Here is a 25211-nt window from a genome sequence, read left to right on the forward strand (position 1 = left end):
TTAAAGTACTGTTTATGATAAAACCTAGACTCTCTGCTAAGGAAAACAAACACCAGCATCACTCAGCTATCCAAAGTGAAGAAGTGCTAGGTAACCATAATTTGACACTTCCTTTAACTCCCAGGGGACGTTGCCATTTGAATATGATCTTTATTTCAGAATGAAGCATTGATATAGAGACAGGTAAAATTTTTTAACATCTTTTTAATTCTTCAATCAGTGAGGACAATATTTTGCTGTTTATGGGTACAAAACAGCCCTGTCCTAGGTATACAAGGGTATACATAAGTCTGTAACATTATTAGCTACAGTGAAATTACTTTACTAGACAGCACAGCAAAGTTGGATTAACTAAAGATATAATAAGAAAATGCTTTGAAGTTACATGAAGTCAATGGACATTTGACTGTACAATTTACTCTTTCAAAATATAAACGTATGTCAGCTTATGTGTGTGAATTACACTCAGTCTCAACACAGCCACGTGTCTAGGAGTGTGTAAACAACTCATAAGCCATTCTCTAAGGGGTGCAGTGAAAACTTCCAAAAGTGCCCCAGGTGTTTGTTCAGAGATAAGGGATAAACTTTAAGGCATTCTTCCAAGTGAATGTAAACTTTTCTGAAGTGGCCTTTCCAGTAACGTATAACTGTCGTAGATACACTGTACTTTAATTTATAGTGCTGTTGGATATTTTTAGTAGCACATCATCACACTAATTGTCACTTTTAAAAAATCAGCTTAAAAATCCTGCAATTATAAAAAATGTCTGGGGTGTTGTTATTCTGTACACATTAGGCAGGCACTTTCTGTTGACTTAACTGTAAATCCTATTTTCTTCTAATAATTTTTATCTTTAGCTAGAATTGTATTGCTAGTAATGTGTTCTAAATACCATGTTCACATATTGAGAAACAATGATTTGCCTACAATTTGTCTAATTTAAATCTGAGTTGATAATTTCTTTTAATAGGTCATTTTCTACAGAAGCATTCAAAATAAATAGTGCTACTCTTTGAGCATGTTTCAACATGATGACGTCTTTCTATCTGTTATGTCTTTTTCCAAAGTAATTTTCAGAGCATGTGAACTAAACTGACTACTGGAGATGTGGATACAGGCCATTATGAGAGTCCCCTTGTAGTGACCAACTAGTTTCATTTAATTTCCTTCTTTCCCTTATAATTGGCAGAGACCACCAGGTAATTATCTGGATTCATGTCCTTGAGGGTTGGAGATTTGCTCTGGATGGGGGATGTCTTGCCATCCACACGGGAGATCTGCAGCATCCGGCAGGGGTCGTGTTTCAACAAATACCCTGCAAAAGTTTCCCAACCTCCTCCCACACGGACCATGACATGCTTGTTGTGCAGCATCTGGAATGAAAAGAGAGCAAAAGAGTTAAATTCTGAGAATTCTTGCAGTATCTCAAATCAGCTTCCAGCTCTAGCGTTATTGTTTTCTGTTTTGTTTTTCAAGTCCCTATTGTCCTTCCACTTCTTGCACAGTGTCTGAGTTAGCATACAGTTTATGAGAGAAGCTTTGTTTTTCCCATGCAAGTGGATCATGCATGGTACATATCCCCAGGATCCTGCTTTGCCCTGCTGTGGGAATCAGGGTGTAGGTACAATCCCTTGCTTGGTTCAGCGAGTCTAGAGGCTCCTTGCTGACACTGGCACCTGATTTTGCATCACAGCCTCATCATTGCCCAATTTCCTGCTTGCTGCCTCAGATCAGAGCTCTGTTCTCCCCACTGGGTTATTCCCCTCTGAACCAGGACTTAAAAGACCATGGAAATGCCTGCTATGGAATATAGCTTTTTTTAATTGAAGTATAGTTGATTTACAATATTGTTAGTTTCTGGTGTGCAGCAAAGTGATTCGTTTATACATATATATGTATATATATTCTTTTCTTTTCAATTCTATCCCATTATAGTTTATTACAAGATACTGAGTGTAGTCCCTGTGCTATACAGTAAATCCTTGTTGTTTATCTATTTTTGGAATATAAAGTTAATAATCACACAAATACTCAATGCAAAATAGAATTGAAAATGCACTCAGAAAAACTGAAATCTTCCCTAGTCACTGTCTGAGGCTTTCAAGGAAAGATATTATGGAATGGCCAAACATTTATGTTGTCTTTACTCTCATTCTTCTTAATTACGATAGAATACTTCTTTAGAAACAAAACAAAAACAAAAAAAACAAAACCCTTACCTTCAGGGCCATGAACCATCTAGAGCTCCAGGGTTAACAAGGCTACAGATTGAAAAGGTGAAGAATATGTGGTTCTTTCTACCTAGTAAAAACATGTCCGAGTTGTGGAGGATTGGCACAGGGAGCCAAAGATTTGATCTTGGCTTCTTTCAAATATCACAAAATGTAAGAATAAGGGGGAATGTCGCACCTTCACCAAAGACCTCTCCCCTGCCCGAAATACGATGAACACAGAGTGGCAATGTAATCTTGGGAAGGGAATATAGGTTTGGGAGGGGTTTGGTAAGTACTTTTCATGGTAGAGCCTATGAAATCTCTCTGAATTTCTCTCACTCTGTGTTACCTTCAGATCTGGATTTTTTTGACTCCTATCCAGTGGGGGAAGACTTTGCCCTTAGCTGTTGAGATTCTGATGAAAGTTTTGGATTCTCTTTCTGTATGCCTGTACCCACAAAATATTGCATATATATTTAGGGCTTTCACAGACTCCCCAAAATCCATCCATAGGCTCAAGGTATGAAATCCTGAAACATGGGGTTGACATAAGGCAGTTTTCAAAATCAAATATCGTGGAAAGTAATAAAAATGTGCTGAATAACAATAATTAAAACTATTAGACTCATGAGAATTAAGTGTAACTATACTGGTTATTCTCACTTAGAATATTAGAATTTTAGAATAGAAAGGACCTGGGGAAACATTTTCTAACAAGAAGGCTTCAAACTTATTTTAGCACCAGCATCTACTCATTAAATAAAATCTCAGTGGGAACCCATGAAATATAAAGCATATAAGAGGAGTCAGGATTTAGCTTATAACCATTCTGCCTCCCCAGGTCCGCCAGTGGTCCCATGTTCCTGTTGTTTAGGATGGAGATACTGAGGCCCAGATCTTTAATGTGATTTCCTGACTCCCAGTCTAGTACTCTTCCCACAACGGTTCCTCCTTATAAAATCCATCAAGGCTTTTATAATTTTACAGGCCTATTTTCATTGCCACAAGTTCCTGGGTGTGCCTCTACTTCCTGTTTTCAAAACTTGGGAGTTACTGGGACAAAAACTGCAAAGGCCAGGGTCAAAATAGCACTTTGACCCTTTCTCCCATTGTTCCAAGAGCACTGCTTTTGCCTATTGTTGAAGTTCTGGTACCTCCTAGCCCTGTAAATTACATTTAAGAATTGTCTCTAAACGTCCTTGGTATGAATGTCCCTGGCAGAATGCCCAAGTTCACTTGACTGTAAGCAGGCTGTTTCAACCAGAAAGAACCGCCAGCCAGAAGAGTCTTTAAACAATTAGTGAACTCTGGGAAACAGTGACAGAAATGCTTTTCAGCCTGGAGTATATGATCATGAAGGTAAAAACTCTGCTTGCGGATTCTTTAATGAATCCATAGGACAATGCAAAGTGGATTCAACATGAGACAGAGTCATTCTGAATGTGAGTAACATAGGAATTAAATTTCTGCTCATCTCGTCTTCCAGAATCTTCCTATAGCTAATCAGCAATGTATAACTTCCCAAAGAAAGCCAATGGTCAAACTGGACAAGTTTCAAGCATGGGATTAAGGTATCAGAGCTACAGGTATTCCTATAGCCTGATTGTAGAGATTTAAATTCCATGCCTTTTCTTAGAACATGCTCAGTCTCAAGAAAAAAAAAGGAAGAAACGAATGCCAACCTCATGTCCATAAACAAAATCCCTATTGTTTAACCTAAAAGCAAATCAACCTGCTATAAACTAAATTGCTCTCAACCCTTCCTTCCCTTCACAGCATTTACGTGTCAAACTCCAACCTTGGATTAAGTGTATAATCTTCTTCCTAAATCAGGGCTGAGCTGCTGAGCTCTTCGGGAAGAACTCCTTCCACCTCAGAGATTAGTGACATTAGACCAAGTGCAATTAACTGAGCCTTTTATTTTTTGTTTCGGTCAGTCCCATTTCTTATTCCTCTCTATTATTCTCAAGTACACCACCCATTTCATCCTCATCAGTCTACCATGACTTCATCTTTGTCAGGCATGGCTTCCTCTCTCTTGGTACCTCCACCGCTAATTCACTCCAACCTACATTTATCCTTTACCCTGCCTTTCTTGTCACATAAATAAGTCCTTCTGTTCAAGGTCAAGTCCTCCCCCCCCACCCCCGCCCCGTCCTAATCCCCATTTCCGCTCATGAAGAACCCAGCTACATCAAACATCTCATCCCTCTTCTCTCTCTTTCCAATTTAGTGTATAATGGTCCTTACTCTTTAGGAAATAAACGTATCCAAGCCCCTCCCACTCTTGTGCAAAGAAAACTCTTCTTTCATCCCAGTCTACTTTGCTTTCATACCTTCTCCTTACACCTGAGCTTCCTGACAGTTAAGTTTACACTCAACGTTTTCACTTCTAATTTCCTATTTACTGTCCAACCAACAGTAGGCATTGCTTCTGCTTAACTGACTGCATGAGAAAGAAAACCAGATGACTTCTAGAATTATCAAATCCAGTGGACTGTCCCTAATCCTTGTCTTCTTTGATCATTCAATAAGGTATCTGATAGTACTGACACTCCTTCCTTGAAACTCCCTACTCTTTTACTCTCCATGACAAAACTCTCTTTCCTGGATGTCCTGATACCTACCTGAGGGTTCTCTCTCTGCTTCCTTCACAAGTTGTATTTCTTCTACTTATTTTTAAGTTCTGCTTTTCCAGAGGATTCTGAAGTTATCTGTCCTTTCTTTACTGCTTTTCTCAGTCTAACCACTCTCTATTTGCAACCTCATGGTTTTCACTGCCATCTACTTTTGCGTCCCCAAACTATAACTCTAGCCCTTGTTTCTTCCTGGAGCTTCCAAATGCAAAGGCAACCTGCCCTCTTCCTTCCACTAGGGCCCCACAGGTCTTTCATCATAGGGTTGGTGACATGAGCAACCTCCGTACCTAGTCAGATACCAAAAACATTCATTTCCCACTACATGTTTCTCAGGATTTTTGCTACCATTGCCACTGCTTAGTTCAGGAATTCATCTTTCCCTGGTCTATTGTAGAGGGCTCACTGCCTCCAGGCTTGCTGTGTCCAATCCATTTAGTAAACTGCCACCAAATGGAATTCCATAAGTGCAAGTGTGATCGTGTCCTGCCTAAATACTCTCACGACCTCCCTCTCTCCTGTAGGGTGAGTCACTTTATTTGCATATGTTACTCTCCGTGACCACTCCTGCCAGCCTCATCCCTTCCCTGAGCCCTGGGACCCATGAATACTTGTAGTTCTATATTCCCAGATAACATAATCTTTCTTTCATGCTTTTTGCACATTTGCCCCTAAATGTGGAACGTCCTTTCTGTTCTTCCCTCCCTGCTCACCAGGACCATAAACATTTTCCCAATTCAAGCATCACCTCCACCTGAAAAAATCTTCCAGGGTCATACCCCTCATGGATAAGGGAATCCTTCCTTGACATGTGCTGTTTAGTTTACACATGATTTCACTGCTTTGCTCATTCTACCGAATTGTAACTATTAATTTACCTGTATGCCCCTTTTAATAATATGGCGCTCTCTGAAAAGAGTGATGATGTACTTCTCATGTTTGGACTCTCACATATGTGATCTCAGAACAGCGTCAATAGTGTAACCATATAGTACTCCTTTTCATGTATCTTTCCATACTACTTACTTTGCCTAATGTAAGATATCAGTATCAGTATTACTCCCATTTTATAGATAGTAAAACTGATGCTCTTAGAAGAACTGATGCTCTTAAACAACTTGTGCAAGATCACACAACAAATCAGTGGCAGAACTGGGACAAGAATCCTTTTGTTTTTGTCTATTATACCATATCCACTTATTCTGTAAAGCGCCTAGATTTAGATTTTCATACCTGTTTAGTTACTTACAAGTGATAATTTAGCACAGGCAAGGAATTACCAATGTCAGGAATAGTTATAAGTTGCTTAAGCAGATTAAATGCTCACATAAAATGATTTATTTATTTATTTTTAGTTTTATGTCCTAATAAACTTTAAATAAATATTGCATTTAATTTAAGAAGGTTATCCTCTAAGTGGCCCTAATTATTTCAGAAATAAATATGTGTCAAGTACAGGTAATACAATAAAATATATTTATAGGTATCTGTTGGCATAAGGAGAGCTGGGCTTTGATTCTCTGTTCAGTGTGCATTTTACAGTTCCTTTATTTTTAATGCTTTACAATGTTGAACAATTTTGTGTTCTCCATCCCAAAAGATAACTCATTTTGGCTAATAGGGCTAATATACATGTGAATTGAGTATTCAGTGTAGTTTTCTATGTTGTTTGTTGCATTTTTCTCTTTTTTAAATATCTTTATTGGAGTATAATTGCTTTACAATGTTGTGTTAGTTTCTGCTGCACAACAAAGTGAATCAGCTATGTGTATACATATATCCCCATCTCCCCTCCATCTTGAGCCTCCCTCCCACCCTCCCTATCCCACCTGTCTAGGTCATCACAAAGCATCAAGCTGATCTCCCTGTGCTAGTTGCACTTCTCTTGAGTAAAGAAAAATAAGTTAGAGTTGCTACAAATATTCCCCAACACTGCACATTGCAAAGCAGTAGTTTTTGCATATTAGGCTTATTCTAACATTGCTATTTTCTACAGCTGACCTCATTCCTCACCATGCCCCTGATTCTAACAAAGGGAAAAAGATTCTTTACCAATTTAGCAACATTTCTCAATGCTGAAGGGGAAAAGAACAAAATAACAAAAATCTTGTCTCAACATTTCTCCCAAAGGCCTTAATGAAGTTTCATAAGCAGATCTGGGTTATTGTAAACATTTTTTTTTTTTGATGTCTATGAGTGACATACATACTTTGCCCAGGGAAAAGAATCAGTAGGTCTTAAAGTTATGTTTTTTAATAATTTCTTCTAATAATGGGAAAAAGAACTCCCATTCTTACCAAGGGCATTTTGATTTCTGCCTTTGTTCTATTATGATATTTAACTACGTGTTGTTTTCTTAGTGGGTCTCTTCTCTTGTGCCAGCAAAAGGGAAACTTTTTTCTTAGTTGACACAGAGTCATAATATGAGAGCACCTACTATGTGCCAGATAATCTACAAATATGCCTTCTTGAATTAAGGAGGATAAAAAAATTGAGGTCATTGGCAATGCTGTCATTTCACAGATGTACAAACTGGCAGACACAGGGTCACACAGGGGGTTCCCAGAGCCAGGCTAGAAATCACACCTCCTTTACTCCCAATCTAGTACATGGCCTTACAATTGAACAGCTATACTCTTCCAAAAATTATTATTCTAAAAATGAATCCAATCTTGAAAGGTGGATGAATCACTTAATATATTGACCCAGTAGTGGTTTATAACATGTCAGGTAAGTCTTTTGATTTACTGGATTCAGTGCACATCTTGTCAGGCTACACTATGTTTACCTAAAGCCCACTTTCTAGTACCACCTTTCAATCTTATTTTCCTAACATAGTAAGGTAACAAACTATCCCATAAACAACAAATTCTGTAACTCATCCAGATACTTAATTTAAAGAAACAAATGGGTTGAAAGGAAATAAGTTAATTCTCTTATATCAACTTACAACATAATGGAAAATCCAAAACGTTGTAGAAATGATTAATCAATAGCTTCCTACAAATTCTGAGATCACTGCGGTATCAGGGGGTCTAGTGGTCTGGCTCTTATGATGTGTGATAACAGGACTTCAGGAAGAAGATTTTTTTCCTTTCTAATTATTGGAGAGACAGACTGCAATCACATTATGTGCAGTTGTTAAGAACTCAAAGCAAGAAAAAATATGTATTTTTCTTCTTCTTGGGCACATTAATCAGAATTACATCGACTCACTTTTTGTTGACAAGGCAGAGCTGATATTTATGTATGGATCACAGAAAATCATATGTTTTACTAAATGAAAAAAATGGTCACGTAAGAGAGCCAGGAAATATTATGGATTTACTGGTAATGTATTTGGTTTTTAAGGTGACCAGGTTGTATAAATTTATATTATACAAACAAAAAACAAGCAAAATACCACCAACAAAAATAACTAACTAACAGGAAATGTCTTTTAGGTATGCAGAATTTAAAGTTAAATGCTTTAGGTCCATATTTGATAGCTTTATTTTATTAATTCCCCAGCACAGATCTGCTTGCATGTTCACATCTGTCCTATATCATAATTCCTATGAAATGCTTCAGGTGTCGCCACCTTCTCAGCAAAACACTGACACATCTCTTTCATTCTGATTTGAGTCTTTTGCCGGTGAACTTGAAAATGCAGGGAAGCAGGAGTGTCTCTCTAGTGCTCTGAATACAAATGTCATTAGACCCGGAGGATGTGAAAGCTTTCCAGCAGGATGCCCTCATCATCTCTCACACTTCACTAATCCACCCTCCACTCCAGTGCCAGAGTGATCTTTGAAAAAGGAAAATCTGATCAGGCTACTGCCTTGCAGTGGACCTGTGAGTGGTTCTCCATTGTCTGCAGTGTTCCTCAGCCATTTTTAGTTCCAGTCCATCTGAGGAATATGACTCTTTCTCATCAGAACAAAAGCCCATGGCAAAGATTCTGGGAAAGCAAGGGTGTGAGCGTGCGAGCATGCATGTGTATGTGTGCTTGTGCGTGTAGGGATGGGGCAGGATCTGCATCTCTAGGGTGGGCAGAAGAACACATAATTTGAGGAAACAATTTGCCAGTGTTTCTGATATCCCTTCCCCTACCTCCGTCCCTCTCCTGCCCCCATGAGAACAACCACCCTGAGACACCAAGCACTTCACAGTCCAGTTCCTTTCCCACCTTCTTTCTCATTATGCCTTAATGATCACATACTGTTGTGCAGGTTGCACACTGCACAACTATGCGCTATACTGTGGCCCTACCTTTCTGTACCCATGACCACCTTCCAAATTATTTACCCAACAAATATTCTGAACTCCTTAGAATCCCCTGAAAGTTTCATCCCTTTCTACATGCAGAGAATTGTTCCACATTCACCAGGTGAATTAAAGTGAGTCTCTTCCATTGGCCATTCAACAAATATTTGTTGAGTGCCAGACAAGGTTATTCCTTGCTAAATTTTATGCCCTGAGGGCCTAGGGCAGTGAAAAGTACATAACAGGCACTCAATAAATGCTTGTTAAATGGATGAATGAACAATGTTAACATCTACTAATGCTCCACCCAGGCATCACTGCCTTTATGGAATATTTTTGCACTCTCTGACATTTAGATTACCTTCTTTGGACCTTGAGATTTTCCTGCACAGACCCCAAGCAAAGCACCTACAATACTTTGTTGCCTTATTTCTTGTCCATCTTTCTGACCTCTCTAAAGGGTACCTGGCAACTATTACCATATGTGCTATGTAAAACATCACATATGGAAAGATAAGAAAAAAGAAAAGATGAAATGCTTTGTCTTTAGAAGGAAGAGTCTAAAAAAAAAAAAAAACCAGGATGTGAACGATAATCCACATCAAACATTGTTTAAAGAATTCCTTTGAGAGAGACAGATTTTGGGTCAGAGAAGGAAGCTTTAACAGGGATCATATTTAAAAGGGGGAGATTGTATTGAGAATCAATAGAGCAATGGACAGAAGAGAGAGAAAGGAGAAGGGGAAAGAAGGAGAAAAGAAGAAAGTGTCCTGAATGAATCCAAAATATTATTCTCTTCGTTATCTCCCTTCACAAATTCTCATAACACCAGGAATGCATATTTTTTTAAAATATAGTTCACTATAGTAACAAATCACTTGATAAAAATTTCAACCCCTCCTCTTTCTCTTTCAACGCTTAAGTGTTTGGGGCCACTCTCATTAAGCCCTTCCCCACTTAACTGACCACAGTGGCTCATATTTCTGCCCAATCTGTGAACTGCTCTCCACCTGAGCCATCCTTCTAAGAGGCAACCATCTCTGACACGGACTGAGGAGAGGAGACAATCCACCTAAATTTAGATCAGTTTGGCTTCCTGGGACATCATATGTTTCCAACCCTGCTCTCTGTATGCTTTTACAAGCCCTCATAACTTGAGTGAAAATATTGTTTTTAGAATGCAGTCATCCAGAGAAAGAGTGTTAAATTAATTTATAGGACAACAGACTCTGTCATCATCTAATGTTATATCGAAATGGCATACGCTGAAAATTGGGCAACTGGGAATTCAGCTCTCTGCCTAAGGTACCCTGACACCTGGAGGAGTAAGATGGCAGGTGTTCAATCCCTAGTTGAAAGGCTGAAACCTGCATTTTCAAGATACGTGTTGAGGTCGCCTGTGAATAGGGCAGTGGAGGCTCTGTTAACCACAGGTGACATAGGAAGGCTCCTTTTTGTCAAAGGTTGGGGATTCATCTCAACATCTCTAGCTACTTGAAATTATAAACGGTTAAATACTACCCAAATAAACAAGCTTCTGGAATTATTGTTTACAAAGAATTTTTCATGTTTATTGTCTCATTTTTATCTACCTAACCATCCTTTTGTTTATTATGCCCTTTTCCTAAATAACGCTTCAGAGATTTGAACTACAGTCACCAGAGCAGAAGCTACCATCTGTTTTGTCTTTACCAGACTGCCTAGGTATGGTTAACACTAACTAGCTGTACAACCCTAAGACATTTATTGAATCTCTCTGTGCTTCAGTTTCTCATCTGTAAAATGATTATAGAGTTTTTTGGATAAAGATATTAATATGTGCAAGCATTTAGCCACGTTGTCTGGGGCATGATACTCAATAGCAACCTGCCGTTATCATAATTATTATTAAAAGAATAATACTGCTATTGTGATAATGATGATAAGCTTCTTATGGATTTTATTTCAGTTACTTCTTGTAGCAACTCTAAGTGGCTTGCATTATTATCGACATTTACAGATGACAAAATGATAGCCCAGAAAGGTGAAGTAAATTGCCCAAAGTCACTTAGCTAGGAAGTGACAAAGTTTAGATTTGAACTTGAGTTTCTCTGACCTCGAAGGCAAGACTCAGTACCCCTTAACTATACATTCTAAAGGGGCTTCACCAGGAGTCATGGTTGCCTGAGTCCTTACCTAGACTCTTCCCACGGACAAACCTCTTTTCTTTAGGAATAGGTGTTGTCAATTTATGATGTCTCCATTTATGATCCTATCGCCCAGCTCTCAATGTACCCAGACCCAGAACATAAAGGAACTTAATACATGCTTGGAAGGATTTGTTTACATTTGAACCTGATTGTTTAACCCATACAAAAATACTGAAAATTAGGTATACCCAGAGTGCTTTGCCCTGGGCCCCATACTCTGAAAGGAAACTGTAGAGCAGAAATCTCTGACAGCCTGCAAAATACTTTCACTTAAATCATTTCATTTTGTTATCACACCTGCTCAGTGGTTTGGCAGGTTAATATTTGTTCCCATTGCACAAATGGGGAAAAAGAGGTTAGGTGGGTAGCTCATGGACACACAGCAAGAACACAGACCTAGTCTCCTGATTCCCAGTTTTGTGACTTGTTGTCTTCAGTAATAAATCACAGCAGGGGGAATGTAATCCTCGAACCCTCATTTGAAGGGTGAACTGTTGCAGTGTCCTAATGATGAGAGCCAATCCTCCAGCATGAGCAGGGCCTTGAATCAGAAACCTTCTGGCTATTGAGGCTGGCCAGAAAAATATTCCTGGCCTGCTTTTGTTGTTTCCCTCTGGAGGGGTAAAAAGTTTAATTCCCAGGCTCAATGTAGACAAATGACTCTCAGTAGCTTCTTTCTGGAAGCAAACATGAGAAGAGCAGCTAGCAGACGAATGTAACCATTGACTGGTAAAAAGTTCCCTTTGCATCTGCCTTGAAATATGTGCAGGAGCCCTTACTGCCAACTGTCTGTCAGTTCTCATCTCCTCGTTATGTAAGGTCTCCATTTTCCCAGTTCTGCACCAAAGGAAATGAAGAAGCCTTAGCCACAATCTAATTACCAGTCCATGGCAACATTTCAGACAGGGAAGGCAAAGTTACCATAAATATTTAATAGAATACTCAGCATAGTGAAAGCAGCGAGCTGGAAAATGATGGTGCCGGAAAGGGAACAGTTGTCTAGAGGAAGGATTTGTAGCTGGTATATACCCAACTGAAACTAGAATTCATCTACCCCAAAGATGCAACATCTATTCAGGAAGGGGAGCTGAGCTCCAAGAGGCAATGAAAGCCCAACCCTTCCACTAATCAAACAGGGCCATGTTTGTCTGACTCAATCTGAACTCCATTCTCTTCTACGTACGGATAACAAAACCCAACAGACTGGAATCAGTACTGGGAGAGCCAAAGGTTAACATTGCCAAAGGTGGCAATTCAGGTCCTGAAAAGTAACAACAGTGTCTGGAATCCAGACACTGGAAAAATTACTGCTTTGCCCCTGTTTTTAATGTATCTTTAGTATATTGGTAGACCCATTAAAGTGGAAAACCAAGTAGTACTAAATATATTCAGAACTTTTATATTGACAAAATATTTGAAAACCTGAGTCTCCTTTTTCTCAAAGCCCCATTCAAATGAAAGGCAAGGAATAAAGATGTTATAAAGCTACCAGGGCAAAGAGAAATTAAGAGGATATAACAGTAGACAAAAAAGGTCAAACACAGTTTTAGAAGATGGAAAAAAGATAAATGAGTCATAACTGACTGAAGGTAGAGAGAGCTGAACCTAAAAACTTGAAATGACAGCTGACAAAGTGAAGCAAGTCAGATCAGGCCTTGAAACTATAGGAAACTCAGGTTTTAAAGTCGTCAGGTACTTCCATCAGGTAAGGAGAGAAATATAGCTGAAAAAAAAGAGAAATGGCTGAAAATCAGTATAAGGATCAGTTAGCCCCCAGATTTTTACTGCACCCCACTCCAGAGTTGCTATGCCTGTGACTATCTCCATGGTGCCAATGACCACATCATCACAGCAGGAGACTGAAGGTTTCTCTTTGTAGAAATTGAATCAGAGATGCTCCAGACTAGGGCTCAGGAACAGGATGAAAAGATGGACAGATACACGATAAAGCAAGTCCAGCAAAGTGTTCATTGTAGAACCAGATGGTAGCTCTATGGGTACTGACTTCTCTTTGAAATATTTTCACAATAAAGTGTTAGAGGAAAAATTCATCCCAAATCCAAATCCAATCTGTTCTCACCGTCTCCACTGCTATCTCCCTCATCCCAAGGTTCCTTCGTCTCACCTGGATTTACCACAATAACCTCCCAACTGTTTTTCCTGCTCCTGTTCTGCCCCTCGGTACACTCTCAACAGAGAAACTAGAGGGATCTTGTTCAAACAGAAGTTACCTTGGGTCACAGCTCCACTCGAGACACTGCCTGGCTTCCCATTTCACCGGGAACACACTACAGGGTCCTTCCAACAGCCTCCAAGTTCCTCCGTGACCTGAACTCCTGTTACTTCTCTGACTTTATGCGCTACCACGGGGCCCTTCATATGCTCTGATGCAGCCACATTGGCCTCCTTGCTATTTCTCAGACACTCCAGGGCTACTCCAGGCGCATTCTTGACTTGGTGTTCCTTCTGTCTAGAAAACATTTCCCCTAGACAACTGGAGAGCTAACTCTGCACCTCTTTCATGCCCTTGCTAATCTCTCATCTCCTCAGTAAGTTGACCTTAACGACTCTTAAAACTGCAATCTCTGCTCCCGGCACTCCCAGCCTACCTTACCCTGCTCTACTTTTCCTTTCCCACTCCAACACAAAACTTATCACTTCTAGCAAGCTCTATAATTTACATATTTATTATATTTATGGTTTAGACAGTAGAATCCGTCCCAACTAGGGTTGCCAGATTTATCGTATAAAAATACAGGGCACCCAGTTCAGTCTGAATTTCAAATAAGCAACAAACACTCTCTCAGTATAAGTATGTCCCCTGCAATATTTAGAACAAACTCATTCTAAAAGGTATCTGTTGTTTATCTGAAATTCAACTGTAATTGAGCATCCTGTATTTAATCTGACGACCCTACACACACACACGCACACTCACAGGAATATAAGGTCCTCAAGGGGGCCAGGGATCATCTGTTTTGTTCTCTGATATATCCTCAACTCCCAGAACACGGCATGTTTCAGAGTATATGTTGAATAAATATATGTTGGGTGAATGAATGATTACATTTTCTCAGGTGCACTCTAAGAATACAAGGGAGTAATCCCCAGAAGGCACGTGATCCAGGAAATAGGGAATCCACCATCAAAGCAAGTTTAAAAAACATCAAAGCAAGTTAAAAAAAAAAGTCTCAGATGACACTGTGAGGCCAATCTGGGGGAGGAGGACACATGTGGAGAGGCCAGAAATGAAACCAACAGATGAACTGGTGCTTCTGCCTGTGACACGATCATTGTGATGGGCTTCACAGTTCTTTCAGGGGATCTGATAGGGGTTCTTAGTCATACTTAGGACCCAAAACAAGACATTATTGACTTCAAGGAAAATAAAAATGGTTACAAAAAATAAAAGTAATCATGGCACACTACAATATTTACGTGACCATTATGAAGTAAATACTGACTACAGTACTGATTTGACCAACATTGTGGTACCACCAATGATGCTGGGCAAATAGGAGGAAGGAAAGTGTATGTGTGTTGGGGGGTTAGGCGGAAGCCTCAGATTGCTAAATTGTCATCTTCCTGCTCTTGCTACCTTGGGTTTATAAGCAGACCATAGAAAACGTCTAAAATTTAGAAACTAAGGAAGAACAGCATGATTACATAACTTAGAAATTTGGAGACAAATGAAAGAAGAAACAGCTTCCAGAGGTGAAACTAGCTGCCTCTAGGGAAAATTTGGGAGAAGAAGAATGGAAAAGGGTAGAAAGGGAAGGGGCAGGTTTGCTGTGTTTGAACATAAATCTTACAGCACCACTTTATTAACTATATATATATATATTTACAAAAATTAAAATTTAATTTAAAACCCTCAGTTCTGCTACTTAAGGAAACAAAACTAAAAGGGGAAAAATAGAATTTCTAAAACATCAACATAGAAAACATATTTTATTATCCACAAAATTATATTATTGCTATAAAAACTTTATTCTTCTTTTGCAAACTCGCTGGCAGGCTCTCATACACTTCACTGTATAAGGATGCAACGTTACCTGAAATCACTACACATTTAATGATGAATCTTTTTTCCTCTTTGACATACTTCAGGAGTAGTAGACAATGGAAGAGTATTCAGACCTGAGTTCCAACCTGGCTACCTAATCTCAAATGTTTACTAACATTTTATTAAGACTTTTTGGTTTACAAAATCCTTTATACCACCATTTCGTTTGATCCTCTAATGTTACTTTAAAAGTTATTTTCATATTATACATATTTGGATTTCTCCCAACATTAAACAAAAACATCACAATTTCCTCAGATAAGATGGCTACATGAACTTAGGAGGGCAAAGCTTTGCTACTTGCATTGTTTCCTTATAGTTTGTTTTATCCTTCCCTGTTCTTTCTGACTCTTGAACAATTATAAGTCTACAATTAAAGCCTTAGCATTTCTTTTCCAGAAACTTTCCTTCCAAGATCATTCTTCCTGGTTCTTCCTATTTCTCCCTCCATGCTAATTAAATGCCAGTCACTGCTTTCCTTGTAAACCTCATTGTCTCCAAAAACCTTCTCTGAGGCACAAAGTATTGCTTTTCCTTTCAGTTTTTCATGCTATTAAAACAGTTCAAGAGCATAGAAGAAGAATATACACCAATCTCACTTACCAATATATACGTAAAAATATTACTTTTGCATATGGCTTTTAAAAAAATCTTTATCTTCCACACAGTTACTCTTTGCTACATCTTTTAAATAGATTGTACTATTCTGAACTCAAAAATCTTTCTTTATTGAATACTCTATTTCCAGCCTTCATTTTCCAATATGAGGAGGTGAAGTTTGGAGCTCACTTTCAAATTATTCAGTCTTCCTAAAGACCAAGTGCAGAACAATTAAACAATTCATCACTGACTGTGTCTACCCACCCTTGCTTCAGGGACTGGTCATATGTTCACTTATAAATGAGCCTACTGTTCCATGGGGCCACCCAGAGGTTCCCATAGGGAGGATGACACACACTCTCTTGATAAAAGCCACACCTAACTAATACCCTAGGAAACGATCACCTGAAACTGCTCAAATTCACCATTTTCAGACAAGAACTTCCAAAGCTCGCATATTGATTTTCTTTGCTCTTAAATTCACTTTTGTCTCCAAGAATTCAGGTATCTCTTTGTCTGTCCAAGTTTCCATGAAAGTTTTCAGCAGTCTATCTTTTCTTTTTATGTTTCCATAATTTTATATTTCTATTCTCTCATTTCTGTAATTTTACTCATGATTTTTTAAAGTCTTTCATACATGCATGCATGTGTGTGTGTGAGAGGTGTGTATACAGGTATGTTATAGCAATAAAAGTTAGAGCAATAATTTTTATAAATGTATCCCAGCTGATATAAATATATATACATCCATCCCCATTACCATGTCTTTTCTTCCTTCAACTATTGTTGGAGGGATGTTGTTTGTCTAACTAGGGCCTGGCTGGAGCAATGGAAGACTTTCTTTCTGGTTTAGTCCATCTGTCTTAAATAATGTGAATTTTCTCATCACAAAATCCACAGAACCATTCCTCAGTCATGTGGGTTCCACTTCATTTTCTCTCCTCAACAACCCACTGCACATGATGACATGTTTCTGTTTACACAAGTGTCCTCACATACTTCAGGAACCTACCTGCACAGCTATACCTCTTCATGTCAATGAGAAATCGTGGTTTTTCTGATAAACACTTTCCTGTGTCCTTTTATTCCAAGTCACATTATGATGTTGAAGGAGCAGCAATGCCCACTCCTCAGTGACAAATCTAGTCTGTACTTCCTAGTGCTTTGTTTCCAATTCAGCTAAGCCTCTGGTAATGTGTGTGTTAATATAAGGGCCTCAGATACAGACTCTGTCCCTAGCTTGCTAATAAAAATGTCACCACTGTAGACAGGTTGAGGCCATCCCCTTATCTGCAGTGTAGGTCTACAAGAGGGAAAGCCACCAATGATGTAAGTCGCTCTGATTCTGCTCTTTCCTTCTTCAGTCTTAAATGTCCTCTTTTGTTTGTTCTAATAACTTTTAAGGTCACTCAAAGTTCTTTTCTGTCACTTTGTGATTCATGCCCCCAGCATCTAACCAGCTTATGTTGCAAGATCAAAACCAAAAATTTTGTAATTAATGTTAGAGTCACATCAGTGGCCTTCAGAAATGGATACTCCATATTTTGCCCATTAAGTAGTTATTAAAAGCATGACTGTCTGAGATCTTGAAGACTTCAGCACTGAGGCCTACAAGCTGAGATGTACTTTCCATCTACATCAGCCTGGCAGTGGTCTTTGAAGTGTGACATCTTCACCTAATGCCCTCCTCTCTGCGCTTTGCCTAATTTTCCATTTAGAGAGCTCTCCCTGCCCTCTAGACCTTTACAAGCTCTTTGTGCAATTTCATAAAACTCCATTAACCAGTCTCAGCACATTCACCATCTATTCATTCTTAACTCTCAAGTCTACCACCCTTTCTTCCCTGTCTCTCCCATATCCTAAGAGGTCTTCAGGAGGGTATTTAATCTTGCCTGACTTATCTTTTTTTTCTTTCCATTTTGAGCCTATTTGATCCTTTTATTCTAACATAATTTAAATTATCTCCCACATAGCTTTGTCAAGCTTATGCTGATAAAGGTTTGCAAAGGATGTTACGAAAGAATCTTAGAGATACCTTCAGCTTAGTCTTGAGGGGCAAGAGTTCTTGAGAATATTTCTTGGAGGAAATGATCTGAGTCTCAAAGAGAAGTAGGATTTCACTGGATAAAGAAGGGCTAGAAGGGCATCCCGGGTTGGGGGAAAAGCACATACAGAGGGACAGAAATATAAAGCAGCACAATCTGAACATAACACCGAGTAGTTCACGGCTACCATGGCTAAAATGTGAGAGGGATGAGGAGAGACTGTTAGGAGATGCAGCTAGTGAGGTAAAGAGTGATCAAGAATAAGATGACCCTCATGGAAGCAACCTACATGCCCATCGACAGACGAATGGATAAAGAAGATGTGGTACATATATACAATAGAATATTACTCAGCCATAAAAAGGAACGAAATTGTAGAGACATGGATGGACCTAGAGACTGTCATACAGAGTGAAGTAAGTTAGAAAGAGAAAAACAAATATTGTATATTAATGCATATATGTGGAACCTAGAAAAATGGTACAGATGAACTGGTTTGCTGGGCAGAAATAGAGACACAGATGTAGAGAACAAATGTATGGACACCAAGGGGGGAAGTGGTGGGTGGTGGTGGTGGTGGTGGGATGAATTGGGAGATTGGGATTGACAGGTATACACTAACATGTATAAAATACATAACTAATAAGAACCTGCTGTATAATAAATTAATAAAATTAAATTAAAAAAAGAATAAGATGACCTTGAATTCTGTACACATGGGACAGGGAGGGCCACTCATGGGTTTAAAGCAAGGGATTGGCATTGCAAGATTTCTATTGCTCAAAGATCTCCAGCAGATCCATAGAAAGGTCAAAGCTTGAAGGAAGAGAGATTGGATGAGAGGTTTTTACAGTATTTAGGAAAGAGGTGAAATGACTGAGACTTGGATCGAGGTGATGAGAAAGGGACAACTCGACTGATCTTGCTGGTGCTTTCTCACCTTCGAGTAACTTCATAAGTTATATCTTCCATCCTTGGACCTTTATTTTGATTTATAAGACACAACATAAAATTATGAGCATTATGTTTCAACTCCTAATCTTGAAATCCCTTCTAGCCTGGGGTTAGGACACCAGGAGGTCACGGGATTTCAGGATTTGAAAGGGTTTATTCTTGGGAATGAGCTAGAAGAAACCTCAATGAGGAGTAAAGGAAGCTTTGGGGAATGTCTCAGAGAACATGGCTTTGGACAGGGGATGAGCAGTACAGACTCAAAACAAGACAGATAGCTGATAAGCCAGCCCACACTAAGAAGTTAAGACGTTGCCAAGCTCAATAGGCTTTAATTTCTGATATCTCTCAAATCAGTTTCATACTTTCTTACTTCCATCAGCCATTATCAGATTTTTGTTCTCTTTCTTGAACAAACAATAATTGCTTTCAGTTTCTCTGCCCTTCTTCTCAGGGCCACCGTACACACCGCTATGCGACTGAACTTACTGTGTACTGAGAAATCTTTGATACGTATATTCCAGGTTCTTAAAATATGGCCTGAACTCAACTCTTCAGCTTTCTTCCCCATATATACCTACCTTACATAGACATTAGCCAAACTATATCACTCACTGTTTCCTGAATACTGTCATTTTCTTTGAATAGGATACGTTCTCCCTGATGACATATAGAAAGTCATCCCCAATCTACTTCTTATCTGGATGCTTTCATGGCTTTCATACTTTCCTATCTCCAAATCAGATACCATTTGTCCCTCCTTTGAATTGCCCTCTTGAAATTTTTTTAAAAATTATAATGACTTGTTTATTTGCCTTATCTCTTGTAAAATGTTTACTGTGAGCACTGAGTCTCACTCAACATTTTATCTTCCACATTGCCAACTAGGTCCTTTGCACTCTTTATTCTTTCTTTCCAAAGATATTTATTAAGCAACTACTAGGTGGCAGATAATATATTAACCACTACAGAAAGCATATAGAATAAATCCAATACATCCTTGCCTTCATGAAGCTTAGAGTCTACTGAGGAAACAGACATTGAACCAATAAAGGTAAATATGAGTACCATCAAGGATCATTCCAGGGGGCTAAGGGATCGAAAATCATGTTTTGAAAGTCAATTTAGGTTAACGGACTCAGCAGCCATTCTCAATCTCCTTCTTTCTTTTTGCTTCTTTGCTAGAGACTGAGAAATCAAAACACCCACTTCCTCAGCTTTCCTTGCAGTGTGGGTGACTATATAACTCTACTGGCCAACAAGGGATGAGAAGATCTCCAGAAGGAAGTCATTACCAGTACCACTTCTTCCACCTTCCTCCTGTCTTAAACTCAGAACCAGTGTCCCCAGCCATCTTACAACCACAGGGAAGAAACATGAACATGGAAGCCAGTACACTCAGGGCAGCAGAGCAGAAGATGTAAAAAGCCCATGTCCTTAGTGGGATACCATGTTGGTGAAGAAGCAGCAGCGGTGATCTCTGAACTTCACTGTCTATGAAGTTTAAGGCACCATCAACGCATTTCTTTTGTTACATGTAATCAAGTGCAATCCAAATACATCCAAAGGAAAACTAACAGTGTTGGGAAGTCTAAGAAGGCTGCCTGGAAGATGAACCTTTTGTGCTGAACCGTGAAAAATGTGTATATGTTAATCTGTCAAAGGAAGTTGGGGGCAGTAGTAGACAGAGAACATTACAGACATAGGAATCAAGTTGGTCCCCGATGTGGGGCACTCGACTCACTGAAGATGCTACAGAGTGTATGTGGTGATGACATTGCAGAAAACAAAGGGAATAGTGTCATCATACCAGCCTGAAGAACCAGGCAGGAGCCCTGTAGAGCCATTTAAGGCTTCTGGTCTCCAACTTCAGCGAAAAGTCTTCTACAGACTCTGAGGGGGGAAATAATGTGTTTGCATTTTTACAAGCACTCTCTAGCGGCACTGTGATGACTACATAGAAAGGAGGACAGAGTAGATGTAGTAGGCCAGCTTGGAGACTGTTGCAGCAGTCTGGGCTAAAGATGGTGGCCTGGGCCAGCAGGCTGTGCCTCATAGAATATTTTTCATAGTGTCCCAATTACCTCATTCCCTCACCCCCCAGTCTTCTTCTTCCCAGAATGCACCCTGGATTCCCAGGTGGGAATCATGACATGATGTAAGGCAGATGAAATGGGGAGGGTATACATTCCCTACTTGACAGCAGAGAAAAGTTAGACACAGAAGGCAAACTGCCTTGGCAAACATTTCATCCCTTTAGAGCGACTTCCAGGGCAGGTTCTGAGGTCCATGCTTATATATCATGCCAAGTTAGAAGAACACTTTGTCATAATTAATGTGTTATAATAAACCTTCACTCTGAACTCTTATTATAACTCAGCATAAAACTGAGTTACAAACATAGGTAAAACATATTTCAGAGGTAAAACATATAGCTTTTCTGCTAATTAATTTCAGAGTGTATAAGGTGGTATAGGTTTTTTAGTCTAGGGGCCATGATAAGGCTCCAGGAAGTAGGATTTTTCTCTACTTCAGCTGATTGATTATTGACTAGCAGTTGATTCTCTAAAAGCATCTCTGTCATGTTAGTATCATTCCCAGTAAAATGACACCTAATAGGGTCATGTTCTTCTCCTTCATCTATCACAATAGCAATCAAAATAATTATGTAAATCTTTATTTAATTTCGTTCTCCACCACAACGTTAATCTATTTTGGAAAAATAGGTTAACTAGCGTTATCTGTCTAGTGACTGGCATCATCCCTGGCACAGAGCATTTACTAAAAATATATGTGAAACAATAACCAACAATTATTGAGCAATTACTAATTAGTAGATACTGTGTTAAGGACTTTAAAGGCAACATCTCATTTATTTTCATGCTAATTTTATGAAATAGATCTAACTACTCTCTCCAGTTTAGAGTTGAAGAAAATGGAACCTAGAGATATCAAGTTGTTTAATCACAAAATTTAGTAAGTGGCAGAGCTGGATTCAAACTCAGACCACTTATTAATATATGATACTGCCTTTCTTGAATATATGAGTGAGTGAGTGAATAAATCAATGAATAGATTGACTGAATTTTCTGACAATGCACCAGGCATCATACAATCTGTTTCCAACTAGTACAAACCCTAGACTTAACTAAAAAGTATAAAAATCACCTGTTCATATGTAATTACCATAACATGCTGTCACATTTGTGTTTCTCAACCCAGGAGACATTCGGCAATTTCTGGAGACGTATTTGTTTTTCACAGCTAGAAGGGGGAGTTGCCCTGGCATCTAGTGGGCAGAGGTCACAGATGCTTCCAAACCTCCTACAATGCACAGGACAGCCCCCCACGACAAGAAACTGTCTGGGGGCTTCTCTGGTCCCGCAGTGGTTAAGAATCCATCTGCCAGTGCAGGGGACACAGGTTCAAGCCCTGGTACAGGAAGATCCCACATGCCATGGAGCAACTAAGCCAGTGCACCACAACTACTGAGCCTGCACTCTAGAGCCCGTGAGCCACAACTGCTGAGCCTGAGAGCCACAACTACTGAGCCTGCGCACCTAGAGCCTGTGCTCTGCAACAAGAGAAGCCACCGCAATAAGAAGCCCGCACACCGCAACGAAGAGTAGCCCCCACTCGCCCCAACTAGAGAAAGCCCATGCACAGCAACGAAGACCCAATGCAGCCAAAAATAAAAATAATTCAATCAGAATATGTCACTAAAAAAAAAGGAACTGTCTGGTTCACTATGTCAATTGTGCCAAAGTTGAGAAACCTTGTTCTATTATCATATGACTGTTCATATGAAGTTAGATTAAAATCATATTTAAACCACTCCTGTAAAAAAAAAAAATTCTCATCAGATTAAATAACATGCAAGACTCTCACAAAATAACACTTTCCTATAGGAATAATAAGAGTGATAATAGAGGAAAAGTGGTGGGGACATTCCTTTTTCTTGTAGGTCAGCAGTGCCTTGCTAAAATGCAGAGCTGAGGAGGAAATGTACACCATTTCACTTTGTAGATACACCTTGACACCTTAAAGGCAGACAAGCCACATGACCAGCAAGGAGCCAGTAATCCATTCTGCGTGGGCCTGAAGCTATCAGCTATTACATACTTAAAAAGGGAAGGGGAACAAATAAATTCCCACAGACACATCTCAACGTTATTTAACATCTGTTTCAAAATAATTAACAAGGTACCAAGCTGTTTTACAACCTTGAAAAACCTGTCAAAGAAAGGAACGCGTAGCAAAATTGCAGTTGTTGAATCTAGGCACTAGGGGGAAGCAGCACATAAGAGCGTGGGTTCATCCCTGAAGAAAAATTTAGTGCTGCATTGCTTAAATTCTCTTGGAACAAAAGAAGTAAACATGCTTTTCCCCAACATTTCTCACCATTGCCTTGTATTTTTTTTAATTGGACTTAAAATTATTAAGTTGCTTTTGTTTTCTAAATAAATCTTTTGTTCTCGAATATTTGTTTCTCTGTGACAAATATGTAGTGTGTATGTGGGTATATAGACATACAATTATGCATATTATAGGAACATAAATTGCATATATTGTATGTAATTATATAAATTATACATATGCCATTTATAATAATAATGCTGGTGAACAGAATCCAATAATATCTGTCACTCTCTGTTGAGCATTTTATCTCACTTAATAATTTTAACAATCTTATGGGGAAAGTATTAGTTTTTTCCTTTTGTAGTTTAATTTCCAAGGATCAGAGGGATCAAACAACTTGGCCAGGCTACCACAGCATAATGAACTACAGGAGTGGGATTCATGTTACACATTTCAGAGAACCCAAAGTCTGTGAGCATTTTGAGATCAGGGGTCTTGTCTTAATTTCTATTCTTCCTCACCAAAGTTCAGTGCTACAAATGTATCAGTTGTAATAACAGCTTGTGCCCATTTCATGGCATTAAAGAAAAATAATTCATATGGGAAAATGAAGGAAATTACTAGGATGCATGTTAAAATGCAGATGACCAGGCTCACTCTGGACTAATTAAATCAGAATTTCTCATGAAGGGTATTTTTCTTAAAGGTCTCCAGGTGATTCTAATACACAACTATTACTGAGAATCCATAGGGTAGTGACTATGAGAGTCAAATTTTGAGTAGTTTGAGAAGCATTTTCTCACTTTTTGGTAAGTCCTCAAAGACAGAACTGAAAATGACAAATAGCTGTGGAGAAGGTTATGAAGGTGATGTTTGCCACTGAAGGAGACACAAGTTTGCAGCCCACCAACACTGCTAATGTCCCACTCAATTGTGTTCTATTCCATCTGTGGTCAATTTTGTGACTTCAGTGACAGAGGCAGGAACTATTCTTGTCTATTTCCATAAACAGCATTTCCATGCAAGGCCAACAACATGCATAGAAGTTCGTGGTAGATACAATTAGAATCATTTCTGTCCTACATCACTGATTACCTTCTAGAACTTCAGCAGAATGTCCAAGATACATCTCGAGATGTGATTTATCATTAATACTAACTCTAAATTACTATTATTGAACACAGATCCTTGCACATAATGAACAAGTGACAACCTTTCGCTGTGTGGGTAAGTGGATAAACGGACTGACAGTGACTTATTAATTGATGAGATCCCTTGCTGGTCTTATTAGTTAATCTTCAAAAACCCACCACAAGGCTACTTAGTTATCTCTACCAGTACTTCTATCTACCCAATTGCTTAAAAAATACAAATCGATGTTGACAGCTCAGATAAAGTTCTCCTTTTCCCATTTTTTTAAACTCAACTGAGGTAAACGTAGATCTGAATTTAGAAATGAAGGAAGGTCTGAAAAGCTTTGTGATTGTTTTAACATAACTATGAGATATAATTAGGAACATTTTAAACTATTCTGAGGTGGCACAAGAAAAGTGGCTTGCCTTTGGGAAGACGAGAGGGTGGGGTTTTTTTTGTTGTTGGTTTCCGTTGGATTTTAACCAAACCTCCCCATGAAAAAACGAAGTCATTCTACAGGACTTTTTCAAGAAGCCTGACTCCTATGTGTTGTACTCATTGTGTTCAGTATCCATTCAAATCACTACACATAACTAACTCATAGTATCAGCATGAAAGCAATTCCTGGATGTGCTAACATGTTGATATCTTCCAGAATTATCATGCCAATTCCCACATAAAAGTAAAACCGTCTATGCCAATTGTTTGTCTGTTGCTTTGTTTTGTCATTTATATTCCAATAGGCACATCATTCTGAAGAGTGGTACTCAGG

The 25211-nt window shown here is 39.0% G+C and overlaps 1 protein-coding gene across 1 annotated transcript in view; it reads right to left on the minus strand.

Annotated features, from left to right (window-relative positions):
* Window positions 1–614: 614 nt before the first annotated feature.
* Window positions 615–25211, minus strand: part of GAS2 (growth arrest specific 2) — a 158347-nt gene continuing 133750 nt past the window's right edge. The window contains exon 8 of the mRNA XM_079929755.1: window positions 615–1374. Within this exon, the coding sequence (XP_079785881.1) occupies window positions 1156–1374 (219 nt within the window). The 3' untranslated portion in view covers window positions 615–1155. The remainder of the gene's footprint in view (window positions 1375–25211) is intronic.

The sequence above is a fragment of the Stenella coeruleoalba genome, assembly GCF_951394435.1.
Source record: "Stenella coeruleoalba genome assembly, chromosome: 8".
NCBI lineage: Eukaryota > Metazoa > Chordata > Mammalia > Artiodactyla > Delphinidae > Stenella > Stenella coeruleoalba.